Source organism: Trichomonas vaginalis, chromosome IV (assembly GCF_026262505.1).
Source record: "Trichomonas vaginalis G3 chromosome IV, whole genome shotgun sequence".
Classification (NCBI taxonomy): Eukaryota; Parabasalia; order Trichomonadida; family Trichomonadidae; genus Trichomonas; species Trichomonas vaginalis.
The window spans coordinates 22,973,515-22,986,220 of NC_067206.1; the positions used below are offsets into that span (position 1 = coordinate 22,973,515).

Sequence of the window (12,706 nt, forward strand, 5' to 3'; positions counted from 1 at the left end):
TTAAAATGCCACGTAAGCTACGTAAGAATATACGTAAGAGGAAGAGAGCATTGAAACATCCATAGTAAAACTGACACACAACAAGTTGCAACAACAAATAATGAATGACCCCACTATGTTGCAACAAATGTCAAGCAATCCTATGCTTTTAAACCGAGTTTTTGGTGCACAGAGTGGAGGTTTAAGAGCGGCACTTTTAGCGAAAATGGCAGGCTATGGTGGAGCTGCAGACGGAACAGCATATAACCCTCAAAGTCAAATGAATTTGAGTTCACTCAAAAATCAAATAGCAGATGTCAAAAAGTCAAACATAGACATACAGAAACAAATAGTGAAAACGAAAAGAAACTAGAATATGACAGACACACAAAGAAACTCAATGAGTTAAACGTAGAGAAAAAGAAGAAAGAAGAACAACTGAAAGAACTAAGTACAGAGGAATATGCGAAAAAAGTGTCAGAAAAACAGCAGAAGTAGCAAAAATGGAACAAGATGTTGTAAATTTGAAAAAACCATACTACTCAATATAAAGTACTGAAAGATGAAGAGATAAAACAAAAAGCCCTGAAGACATATATGGATAGCGATGAGTATAAAAAAGAAGTTGAAGCAAATGTAAAGGCAGAAAACTTTTACAGTTGCAAAACCAAACCGTACAGTATGAAAACTTAGCACAAGAAAGTAAAAAATAACGACGCAGCCATGCAAAAAGGCAATGAAAAGCGCAGAATATATAAAAGCTAACAATGACTGGTTAGATGCCCAAGCCAACGCCAAAGCAGCCCAACTTATAGGGTCAATAAGGACAAAAATACAAGCGGATGAAGACAGTTCAAATGAAGCTTTAACAAATGCTGACTTTAAGAACGCCTTCGAAGCTCTTCATAGTAAGGTGAAACTAGTGAACGACTTCTCATCTGGAAAGAAACTGAAGTCTGAAGGTTTCGACAAAGAGTTAAGAGAAGTAGCACAAAATATGACGAAAATAACAGATGCAGCAACGAGACAGGCAGTTCAAAGTGCCTATGACGCCGTTAGAGCAACTGTTGTGGAAAGTCAAGAAAAAGAGTTACAACAGACCAAAACAGACCTAGTAAATGCTTTCTTAAGAACGAAAAGTCAGGTAGGACATTACGCTGCAGATGGAACATATGTGCCAGCTGGTGGAACTTATATACCAGCTGGTGGAACTTATATACTAGCTAGTGGAACTTATATACCACCAAACCCTCCAAGAGAAGCACCTGCACCAGGACTACCTAAAACATTTACATCGTCACATGGACACAGACACAGGCATGCACCAAAACCAACACAACAACCACCTCCACAACCAGCACAACAACAACAACCAGCACAACAACCACCTCCACAACCAGCACAGCAACCAACAGTTCAAAACCCTGCACAACAACAACCACAAACAGCACAACAACCACCTCCACAACCAGCACAGCAACAACAACCACAAACAGAGCAAGGACATAAAAGAAGTAGAGAACAAGGAAACCAAGAATTCTTAAAAATGCTTAAAGAAGACTATGGTTACTCAGATACTATTGACTTTAGTGACAGATATAAAGAAGCTATTCGAAAGTTCAAGGAAGGAAATACTGACCCGAACCTATTTAGCTTTATGGCTCAGCACCAAATGGGATATAATTTCAAACCTGGAAAATACAAGCTCGCTAAGGGATATGATTTAATAGCATATCATCCAAATGACATGAACGAATTTACTCCGAGATATTTGGTGTCAGAGCTAAATGACAATTCAACTCTCTTCATGAAACGCGTAAAAAATAGAGACGGAACGAAAGAAGAAAGGTTTATGAGTCCGGATGACTTAGATAGGGAACTTGTTAAAAACGGTCTCGGAATATATGAAATGCCAGCAGATGAGGTACAAGAAACTCCACAGGAAGAAGTTCAGATACAACCAGACATGGAAGAAATAGTTCAGCAACAACAGCTAGAAGAGCCTGAAGGAAACGAACAAGTCCTTCCTTTGGAAACTAACTTCACAGAACTAGATGAAGATTTGGAACAGCCGAAAAATCTTGACTCTCAACAAGAGTATGAGGTGAATATGGAATCTTTCCAAGAGTCTAAGAAAAATTCGGCTGACAGAGTAGAAGAATATCGAAAAATGTTTGCCGACATACAAAAGACTCCAACACCAGATGAAAATATTCAGCATAGAATGGAAGTACTGAAAGAAAATGTACACAAATACAACAACCCTTTTTACTTACGACCATATAACGTTCAATCTTTGGCTGAACTCGGTGAAAATAAAAGGTTAAATTTCAACAAAACATATAGAAATGAAACATTGTTTAAAGTTCATTCAGAACCTAACCAAGATGGAAACAAACCTACTTTTGTTTCTGCAGACTATGGAACTACAATGAGATGGGGTCATAAAGCTAACCGGATAGGTGGTTCATAAACTTACAACCACAATTCCAAGAAGTTGTAGACGCAATGGAAGTCAATGGTGAACCAGATATAGCTGGTATTTTCAGCGCGGCTTTAATGCCATTGAAAGATATGAAAGATGCAGATATTTTGGACCAGTATGAAATGAACATGGCTGATGGAAATATAACACCTGACGTTCTAGAACATTTATCTCAAAGAACTACACAGAACCATAAAGATGGTATATTTTGGTGAAGAGTTTAGAAAGAAAGTTAGGGAGACAGAAGGAAGAGAACCTATTGTACATGACCTTGCAAACGAAAGTTTGCAAAATGTCATAAAAAACTTACTTTTGCAGACAATGAACCGAGAAGGGATGAATATTTAAGAAAACTCAAATGGACAGTACCAAATGAAATGTTAGTATTGAAAAACATGTTCCTTGACAAAATAAAACCAACTACAGAAATAAATGACGCAAGACTGAAACATTGGGTAAAAGCTTTCCCATTCACAAAAGATATTGTTGGTAACATGGAAAGAAAACCAGAATGGCTACAAAAACATATATTTGGAAACGAGCTTATTCCATATGGACAAGCTCTGTTTGAAGAGCTTGAACCGGAAACTCAGGAAAGAGTCATGCAAACAATACGCGAAGACTCAAATACAAACTATGACAAACTCTTTCTAGGATATAGGTTACCTGAGATGGGCGACCAGAGCCCAAAGGCAAAAAGGACATGGGAAATTTACAACATACTAGGTGAACATGAGGCAAAGATGCAACAACTTGAAGCAGAGGGCAAGTTACCAAAAAGCGACACCAAAGAAGAAGAGTAGAACAAAGTGAAAGTAGTGAAGAAGTAACTTCATCTAGTGAAAGTAGTGGCAATGAAGGAAAAAGAAGAGTTAAAGATTCAGTTAAAAACTTAGTCAGGAAGAAAGTAAAGCTTGGTCCGAAACAATTATGACAAATAAATCCAACTATTCTATATTTTTACCCATATGAAATGTACGCCGCTCAGAATATAACGCCAACAGTTTTGGATGCCATGAACGGAAATGTTTCCGAATGGTATAACGAATGCGACAATGCCATTAGAAGGTCAGAAATAGTTCCTGGAACTTACGAATATACAACTGCTGTTTCTTATGGAAACGTAGGTGAGTTTGGAGAAGGTTCTTCAACAACAGTAGATATTGCTTGCGACAGGTTTCATATAATTTCTATTGACAACTCATTCTTATACGTGGAACAAGACATTGAAATAAAACCTTCTGCTGACTTGAGAGGTAAGAAAGGTCAATGGTATTTTCTATGTCGGATACCAATATGCTCCAGAAGTTTTCATGGGATATAAGATATATTCTAACTCTGACTTAGTTCAAACAGTAACATGGGCAAACTATGAATGGTTCGCTTTAAGAAACTCAGTACAACCACAAGCTAGAGAACAAACAGACCAGTATGCAACTATTGAGAAAATAAGAAGACTTGACCCTAACGTTCCAGGAGTTTATGTAACCTTTCTGGTTCAGATGGAAATGCTTGCACTAAAGTAAAACTGAAACTTAGAGTTCCTTTGTCATCTTTCCTCATTTCAGGTTTTTAGATACTTGCCAAACTGGGCAGGAAAAATTTCTATTGAACTTACTCCAAGCAAAAATAACTTAGTCATTGCAACGCAAGACCCATTCACTCTTACAGACGTAAAGGGAGCAATCAAACGTCATTCGCCGAATTTTGCAAAGACAAAGTTGACTTAGACTTTGGTTTCTCAAACCTCAACACTGAAGTAAAGTATTATTTCAATGCTGCTGAACTGCTTGGGACCCAGTTAAGTTCACATGCAAACAGTTTGAATGCAAGAGAATAGAAAGCAGACTTGCAGTCTATATGTTGGACCCAGATATTTCAAATGCTTTAGCTGCCAAATATATTGCAGTTCACTTATGTTCCCTATACACCAAAATATCTGTCAAAGACTTTGCAGGTGAAGTTGGAAACCAAAATCCAGGAACCGCAGGTGCAAGAACAGATATTGCTTTAACAACTGCAATGAAACATGCAGATACTATGTTTGTATGTTCAGACGAACTATAAATGACTATTCTTGTTTCTACAACCCCGGTATTATATCATATAAACATAGATGGCAAATATTATCCAAGAGAAGAATATTCTACAGTTGAGGATATGAGGTCATACAACTTGACATTAGATGCTATGAACTTTAACAACAACTTCACAACAACCATTAACCCTGAAATGCAAAGTTCTATTATGCCATATGTGAAAGTATGGACTCATACAGGAGGTCAAAAAACTCAATATACAAATGGAGACCGTTCAAACTTTTGGCTTGGCATTCCATTTGCTGACTCAGAAGACTTTATGGTGGTATTTCAACTGTTGGTACAGTTCAAATACAATATACTGGTGACAGAGACGGTCCAGATGAATTGAAAGCAAAGAAGTTTACAAAACCAATAGCACTTTTACACGGAAGATGCTCTTTTGAAGATTCGTTCGATGAAACCTGCTGGGGCTCCTCAGATTGGCATAACGACAGCTTCCATCGAGCAGATTTTGGCAGCAGGTCAGTAAGTTGTTCTTGAACTGACTTCTCTCCGTCAAATATTGACAGTACGCAGTTTTGACATAATATTGTATTATAAACTTACCTTTAGAAATATCTGTAAGTTTTGAAGTTATATTTTTGTCTGCTTCAAGAACTTTCACCATTTCAGTTATACCAACTTTCTTTGCTTTATGAAAATATTTTGGTTCAGCAAAGACTGCTATTCTATAACATTTACCATTGTTTGTATAAAGAACTATTCTGTCAATGTATTTGTATTGTTTGTGTGTGTAAACTTTGTTTTGCTTCAATTCGAAGAGATACTCAAATACGTCCATCTTTTTATTCTAAGTAAAATGTCATTTCCGAAAATAGAAGCGTAAGTGTTTCAAAAGGTTTAATGGCGGTGGCAGATGTGAAGTTAAATTCACCAACTCAAACAAACAGTCAAAGTGTTATTGTCAATGTCAAAGAAAGAGATGTTGAAGTGGGGAAACCATACGAGGACGAAGATGGTATATTGTTCCTGTAAAAGAACAACCAACATATCCTGAAGTTAGCAGAGACTTAAGTTCTGTTGCAGATATTCGAAACGACTACCAACAACTTAAAGACAAACTTCAAACTCAGGAGAAGATTTGTCAAGCTTTAGGTATAATGTTAAACTTGGTCGAACACAACCCTGTAAAAGTGAACTCATATGTCATCGCACCTCATGAAGTTTTGAAAGAACTATTGAAACTTTTGACAGAGGCAGACGATATAAACATCAAAGAAATAGAACCGACGTTAGTTGCTGTGGTGTTTCATATAATGTCATTGACAAGATATACGTTATGAAAGGAGGTGAAACGTTGAACTTAAAATATAGTTTCCCAGACGTTATAAAAATATTTGACGACCACAACATTTCATTAAAATTTATTTGCTAAGTAAATGGCAGAAGACATAATGGTTTATACTATTACGACTAAAAACCTGAGTCATATAATTCTATAACAACAAACTTACAAAGTCTCAAGGACGGTATTGTAAACTAACCTTAAACACAATGACGACTAAAGCCTGTTTTGCTCTTTTGACACCAGAAGACTTTATTGTTGTGAATGGTAAAAAATACTCTTTGAAGATACTTACTCAGATATACACCAACAGGTTTTGTTGACTTATTTAATACTTTAAGGACGAGTGTAACATGTGCTGCAACTAGAGCAGGTTTCATTATTTGGATGTCCGACTGAGTTTACTATAAACAATATGAGCTATAATACAAAACTTATATCTGGTTTTTACTACCAACAGTTTCCTATAACAGGAAAAGGTGTCATACAAGGAATGTCTATTCCATTGACTTAAGTACACCTATTTTATATATTGTTTCAAACTTAGGTTCAAAGTGTTATTCGAATGTCGACAGAAACTACTATGACCAAAAGATACTTATGCGTATAAACAATACTTTCTCTGCTGGTTTGCCTATTGTTCATTCGAATGCAAGAGTTTTCAGCTTTGTAAACTCAAACACTTTAGCAAACATAAACTTAACCTTAGTTGACGCAAACTTTGTTCCTGTAAAACTTTTATGTCCTATGTATTTGTCAATGACGGCAGAAAGTTTCGAATTGGAAGATGCAACTGGTGAAAGTATTGTATTACAAGAACAACTTCAACAACAAATAGCTCAAGAACAACAAATGCAACAAATAGCTCAAGAATAAAAAAAAATATTTTTTTTATTTTTATAAAAATGTACAGAATAGATGTTTCAGATTTTTATGACTTCCAAACATTCAGAAATATGTGTCCATTTAGAGACTATAACAAAGCAGTCGAGAATTTGAAACGTTTAGTCATTTATGTCGACTCTGCCCCAGAATGTTATGTTATGAAAGAATGGGATGTAGTCTTTAACAAACCAAGAGCAACAATAGTTTCAGAACAAGAATGTAGACAGAAACTTAAGAAAATAAAAGTTGTACAAGTTGGAATGAAGATGTTAGATGCTTGGGATATCTTATTGTCAAAGTTAGAAGATTTTTCAGTTCGTGGTATAAAGTTTCTATACACCTTCTCCAAACTTCTATTCTATCTTCACTGGATATAAATACGAACAAGTAGAATGGAAAGAAAATATTATAGAAGCTTGGTTAGACCATGTCAAAGAAATTATATGCAATGGAAACGAAAGAGTCTATGAGTATATCTTATGTTGGTTTGCAAACATCTTACAACATCCAAGTGCTAAGAATGAAACTGCTCTCATTATAATTGGAAAACAAGGAACAGGTAAGAACACATTCTTTACAGATATTTTGTGCAAACTGTTAGAAGGTTATTCGAATCCGAATATGACAAACTTAGAAAACATCTGCGGTAAATTTAACTCTTCAATAGAGAATATGAAACTTATAGTATGTAACGAACTTCAAAGTATAGATACAACAAAAGTTTTGAACTCAGATGCTTTGAAGAGTCTTATAACAGACAAAGTTGGAGTTGTTGAAAGAAAATATAAAGACCAAAGAGTTTGTGAAAATGTTGCAAACTTCATTATGGTTTCAAACAATGCTGTTCCGATGAAGTTAGAAAGTTCTGACAGAAGATATGTAGTTGTCAGAACGTCAGATTCTCATATGCAAGATACAGAATATTTTGACGACTTAGCAGAAACTTTGACATCTGACTTTTACAACCACTTGTTCTCATATTTTATGACATTAGATATTTCTAAGTTCAATCCAAGACAAATTCCACATACCGAAGAGAGACAAACATTGTTAGAAGCAAACAAGAGTGTATATGAACTGTTCATAGATGAAACTGACTTTGAGTGTTTAGATGAAAGGTCATTGTACGATTCGTATAAACAATATTGTCAAGAGTATGGTTATATGACAGCGTCTAAACGAACATTCTTGGCAAATGTCAAAAGTCTTTTAGACGTACAGAATGGTGTATATACAAAGAAAAATTTTTCTGAGTAAATTTAAAAAAAAATATTTTTTTATCCGATAGAAAAGATGACAAAATTCATCTCAGTAAACAAGTACATGTCAGGACTTAAAGAAGAACTAGACCCATTCACATATTTGAATGTTTACTTCTACCATTTTGAAAAGTCTTCATTCAGCAAAGTTTGGAACATCGAACCAGTTAAGTTTGCTATTGTGACTAAAAATGGTGCGAAATTTGAAGACTTAGACATAGAAGGTTTGTTAACAGTCAAAGAAAGTTTTGACAGAAGGTTCTCAAACCTTAAAGAAGGCAAAGCATACAAACTTGTTATACCTTATGAACCAAAGAAAGCAGACGACTATGAATATTATGAGTCTAAGATAGTTGAAGTTCAAGGTAAATTGGGTAAAAAGATTTTAGAGTCTAAGCCAGTGTTTGCTCCTAAAGAGGAAGAGAACATTGACATTGACCCAGAAATGTTCTAAAAATAAAATTTTATTTTTACATGTCAAATTTCTTTTTCTCTGGAACTGGTTCAGGTTCTTTCTTCTCTTCTTCTACTTTCTTTTCTTTCTTTTCTCTCTTCTTCTTTTCTGGTGGAGTTATGTCAAACTTCTCAGAACCATTTTTTGTAAAAGTTCTTTGTCCTTTAATAGCTCATCTATTCTGTTTTCTATTTCATCTTCAAGAACAGCGCATGTGTCTTCTTTGCATTCTAAGAACTTTTGTTGGACTTCATCTTTCCAATCGGCGTCATCTCTGTCAACAAGTCTGTCATTGACAAATTTTAAGACTGCTCTGCTTAATGTTTTATGGTTCTTGTCATATTCCAGAAACAGAACTTTAGAACAAATTCACCTTTCTTGTTTACACTATGTAAGATTTTATGGTCGACAGATGTTTTGCTGTCGAAAAGCTTGTCTCGAATATAGATAGCGAAATCGCTAGACATTTTCAAAAAGATAAAAATTTTAATTTTTCTAAAAATATGTTAGAAAAAAAGTTTGCTGACATTGACAAAAAATTTGAGAATGTTTTAAATAAGAACAAGAGGAAATTGGAAAATGCTCAGATAAAACCATACATGACAAGTTCTTATTTGCTCAGAATGGTATAACAGGTCTAATTGCACCGCCTGGGTCGGGTAAGACTTTCACTTATCTTAAAATGGCTGCACAACAACAAGAACTAGATGAGAAGAACCCATTCTATGAGTTAGTTGTCATTTGTAGTACTTCTGGTCAATTTGACCAAACCGTAAATTCGTTCAAAGATATTATAAAAAAGTCTAAGTTAGTATGTATAAAAGACTCTGAGTTGTTAGATTGGATAAAGAAGTACCAAAGAAGAGTTTTGAAGTACAATGCTATAAATGAGTATATAAATTCTAAGTTTAAAGACCAAATGAGGAAATGCAGAGAATATTAGAGAAGAAACACTTCAGAAACAAACAGAAAGAGATAGAATACATTTCGAAGAAATTGCAATCTTACGATTGGAAGACATACCCTCATAGATGTCTTCTTATCTTAGATGATTTCGCCTCTCATCCTTTGTTAAAGAACAGAGAACAAGACATGTGTCGAATTCTTAAGAAGCTCAGACACTTTAACATCTCTGTTGTCATTTGTGTACAGACAGCAAAGAGTTTAAGTAAGGATGTAAAGAGAATACTTACTGACATTGTACTTTTCCCCGGATTGTCCGAAGACGATTTCATGGAACTTATGAAAGAGTCCATGGCAGGTAAGTTTGACAGATATGAACTATGGGAGAAGTACAAAGTCATACAAGACCCTCATACTTCTTTCAGAATTCATATCTACGCAAACAAAGTTCAAATTGTAAAAAGTCAAGCGTAAAAAATGTAAGTGTTTAGTCTTAGTCTGTTGTGGTTCTGCAGCTTTCGGTTCTTCTGGCTTTGGAATGGACTCGGTTGGTGGTACGTCACTCATCCGTTTGTGTCCTGTCGGAAGGAAGGACTTTTCCTGTTGGAAGGAAGGACTTTTCCTGTCGGAAGGAAGAGTTCTTCCTGTCGGAAGGAAAATTTTTTCCTGTTGGAAGGAAAAATTTTTCCTGTTGGAAGGAAAAACTTTTTCTGAAGGTCGGCCAAAAAGTTCTCAATTTTCGAAAATTTGAATGGTTTACGGACGGACAACTGGAAAAATTTTTCCTGTTGGAAGGAAAATTTTTTCCTGTTGGAAGGAAAATTTTTTCCTGTTGGAAGGAAAATTTTTTCCTGTTGGAAGGAAGAGTTCTTCCTGTCGGAAGGAAGGACTCGGAATGCCAGAAGGATTTGACAAGACAATTTACCATCTAGAGCTACCTGAGCCATCTTTGGTGTCAAGCTTGAAAAATAAATGGTTCATTTACTCTTCCTCTTTGAAGTTGTCAAAATACTCTGTTATTTTTTCTTTCAGTAGCGGCAAATCTTCTTTGAATGTAAGTATTGTACAACCTTTCATATCATAGTGTGTTTGAGGTAAAGTATCTTGAACTATTTGTTTCACATCTTCATTTGGGGTCATTGAAATCGGTAAGTTTTCGCGATAGAACCAATTTCTGTTAGATTTGTAAATCTTAGCAAGGTCGTAAAAGCTTTTGTTGTTTCTTCTGACTAAATGCAACATAACCATATCTCTGTCTTCTTCATTTTCCATCTCTTCAGTATAAATCATATACTTATAGTTCTTTTCCTTTCCTTTTGGTACCGAACGTGGTATTCTTTTCTGAATGTTTTTGTCTTTTGCTTCAATGACTTCATCTTTTGCTTGAAGTTTCTTTTCCATCTCTTCACGTTCTTGTCTATGAATTTCATCTAACATCATGAAAATATAACAAGCGTAACGAGGCGAAGCCCACATTGCAACAGCATTTACAAGAAGTCTATGAACATAATATCCTTTCAAACTATTTGGCAAATTTTTACGATTTTCGTACGGAATCTCGTTCCCGGTTTTCCGCGGAACGCAAACATATGAGGAAATTCTTCTAAAAGTTCTTTTGTCTGTTGGTTTTCAAACCAATGATGTGCTTGCTTTGTAGAACGAAGAGCTGTCAAAATACTTTGCATTTGGTACATATCGTCTTTGACTGAACGAATGAGACGTAACTGTTTGTTATATTGTATGTACTCGTATTCTTCATTTATGGCTTCATGAACGATAGCAGGTGTTGTGTTCTCTGATGTTGACATATCTGTCTTTACATACAAAAATAAAAAAATATTTTATAAAAAATTAGCGTTATTTTCTTACTTTCACAAAAGACCAAAAATAAACGCTTTACATGTATTTTTCAGCAACTTCGTCAAGAAGTCTGTAAATATACCATGCATAACGAGGAGAAGCCCACATTGCTATTGAACTAACTAGGAACTTATGAACATATATACCTTTTAGATATGATGGTAAGTTTTGTCTGTCTTGGTACATCTTTTTAAGTTCTACATGTTCGAACTCACTCAAAAGTTCATGAGTGCTATTTAATTCAAACCAGTCTTGTGGTTTCTTAGTGTCTGGAGCAAAACATGCTGTCAAAATACTTTGCATTTGGTACATGTCATCTTTGACCGAACGAATGAGACGGAGTTGTTTGTTATACTGAACCCACTCGTATTCTTCATTTATGGCTTCATGAACGATAGCAGGTGTTGTGTTCTCTGTTGTTGTCATTTCTGTCTTTACATACAAAATAAAAAAAATATTTTATAAAAAACTAGCGTTATTTTTTTATTTTCACAAAAGACCAAAAATAAACGCTTTACATGTATTTTTCAGCAACTTCGTCAAATAATTTTATAGCACTATCTATCTCATCTACTTCAAACGTTTCTTTACCTTTTATGGGAGCACCATACATTTTCTCAAACTTTTCAAGTAGTTCTGTTTCAGCAGCTCTCATATCGTTAACAAACACAACCTTAACTCTATTGACTGTACTGTCATATCTTTGAGTTATATTATATGTTCTTCCTATCTTATATCTCTTTGTATTGAAGTCCTTCGGTTTCTGAACGATGTAAAGTAAGCCTTCACTGCAACGTTCCGTATCGAATGAACCATATGTTATGAAGTTATATCCAACAACTGGGTCTAACCATAACAAAACTATTGGTATAAGACTTTTGTCGATGAGATATGCTGCAGTTCCATAGAATCTTACCGATATCATAAGCTCAGGATTTCTTGTCAAAATTTTCTGAGTAGAAGCAGTTCTAACCCAGTCGTGGGATGTTTTCTTTCCAGATAGTGTTAGAATGTCTGACAAAGAATATTTGTTGTATTTCTTTGAGTATCTTACGTTTAAATCACCTATTCTAACCACTTTGGTGTCATTGTCTATCTTTTTAACTGTTTCAAACTCAGTGTTTGTCATTTTCTGTTCTTACATACAAGATAAAAAAATAAAAAAAAAATAAAACTAACGTTATTTTTTTATTTTGTATAAAAGATATGATTTCAGGGATTTTTTTGACGAAGTGTTAAAGTTCTCTTCGTCAAAAAATACAGTTATATAATGAAATTTGGTCATTTTTTCACGATTTCAGGGATTTTTTTGACGAAGTGTTAAAGTTCTCTTCGTCAAAAAATACAGTTATATAATGAAATTTGGTCATTTTTTCACGATTTCAGGGATTTTTTTGACGAAGTGTTAAAGTTCTCTTCGTCAAAAAATACAGTTATATAATGAAATTTGGTCATTTTTTCACGATTTCAGGGATTTTTTTGACGAAGTGTTAA

At 34.8% G+C, this 12,706-nt stretch overlaps 5 protein-coding genes and 4 pseudogenes across 9 annotated transcripts, besides 1 other annotated feature; 5 read left to right on the forward strand and 4 right to left on the reverse strand.

Moving 5' to 3' along the window:
* Positions 1 to 976: 976 nt before the first annotated feature.
* Positions 977 to 1,755, forward strand: TVAGG3_0151190 (protein of unknown function, DUF4106 family; the record flags this gene model as incomplete). The annotated part of the gene is made up of 1 exon (XM_051224657.1): positions 977 to 1,755. A coding segment is annotated over one exon (779 nt), but the record flags the coding sequence as incomplete, so codon positions are not given.
* Positions 1,756 to 2,353: 598 nt separating this feature from the next.
* Positions 2,354 to 12,706: part of a mobile genetic element that runs on past the window's edge.
* TVAGG3_0151210 lies at positions 3,438 to 3,904 on the forward strand (annotated as a pseudogene). Its single transcript has one exon. A coding segment is annotated over exon 1 (467 nt).
* TVAGG3_0151220 lies at positions 6,808 to 7,869 on the forward strand (annotated as a pseudogene). Its single transcript has one exon. A coding segment is annotated over exon 1 (1,062 nt).
* TVAGG3_0151230 (protein of unknown function, DUF4108 family) lies at positions 8,030 to 8,449 on the forward strand (the record flags this gene model as incomplete). Its single annotated transcript, XM_051224658.1, has 1 exon — positions 8,030 to 8,449. The coding sequence occupies one exon, from the start codon at positions 8,030 to 8,032 to the stop codon at positions 8,447 to 8,449; it is 420 nt and encodes a 139-aa protein (XP_051109644.1).
* Positions 8,466 to 8,916, reverse strand: TVAGG3_0151240 (annotated as a pseudogene). The gene has a single exon. A coding segment is annotated over exon 1 (451 nt).
* On the forward strand, positions 9,377 to 9,826 carry TVAGG3_0151250 (protein of unknown function, DUF4106 family; the record flags this gene model as incomplete). The annotated part of the gene is made up of 1 exon (XM_051224659.1): positions 9,377 to 9,826. One exon carries the CDS (start codon positions 9,377 to 9,379, stop codon positions 9,824 to 9,826), a length of 450 nt encoding a protein of 149 aa, XP_051109645.1.
* On the reverse strand, positions 10,521 to 11,160 carry TVAGG3_0151260 (annotated as a pseudogene). The gene has a single exon. A coding segment is annotated over exon 1 (640 nt).
* TVAGG3_0151270 (KilA, N-terminal/APSES-type HTH, DNA-binding family) lies at positions 11,249 to 11,638 on the reverse strand (the record flags this gene model as incomplete). The annotated part of the gene is made up of 1 exon (XM_051224660.1): positions 11,249 to 11,638. The coding sequence occupies one exon, from the start codon at positions 11,636 to 11,638 to the stop codon at positions 11,249 to 11,251; it is 390 nt and encodes a 129-aa protein (XP_051109646.1).
* On the reverse strand, positions 11,727 to 12,341 carry TVAGG3_0151280 (organellar and viral DNA polymerase type B; the record flags this gene model as incomplete). Its single annotated transcript, XM_051224661.1, has 1 exon — positions 11,727 to 12,341. The coding sequence occupies one exon, from the start codon at positions 12,339 to 12,341 to the stop codon at positions 11,727 to 11,729; it is 615 nt and encodes a 204-aa protein (XP_051109647.1).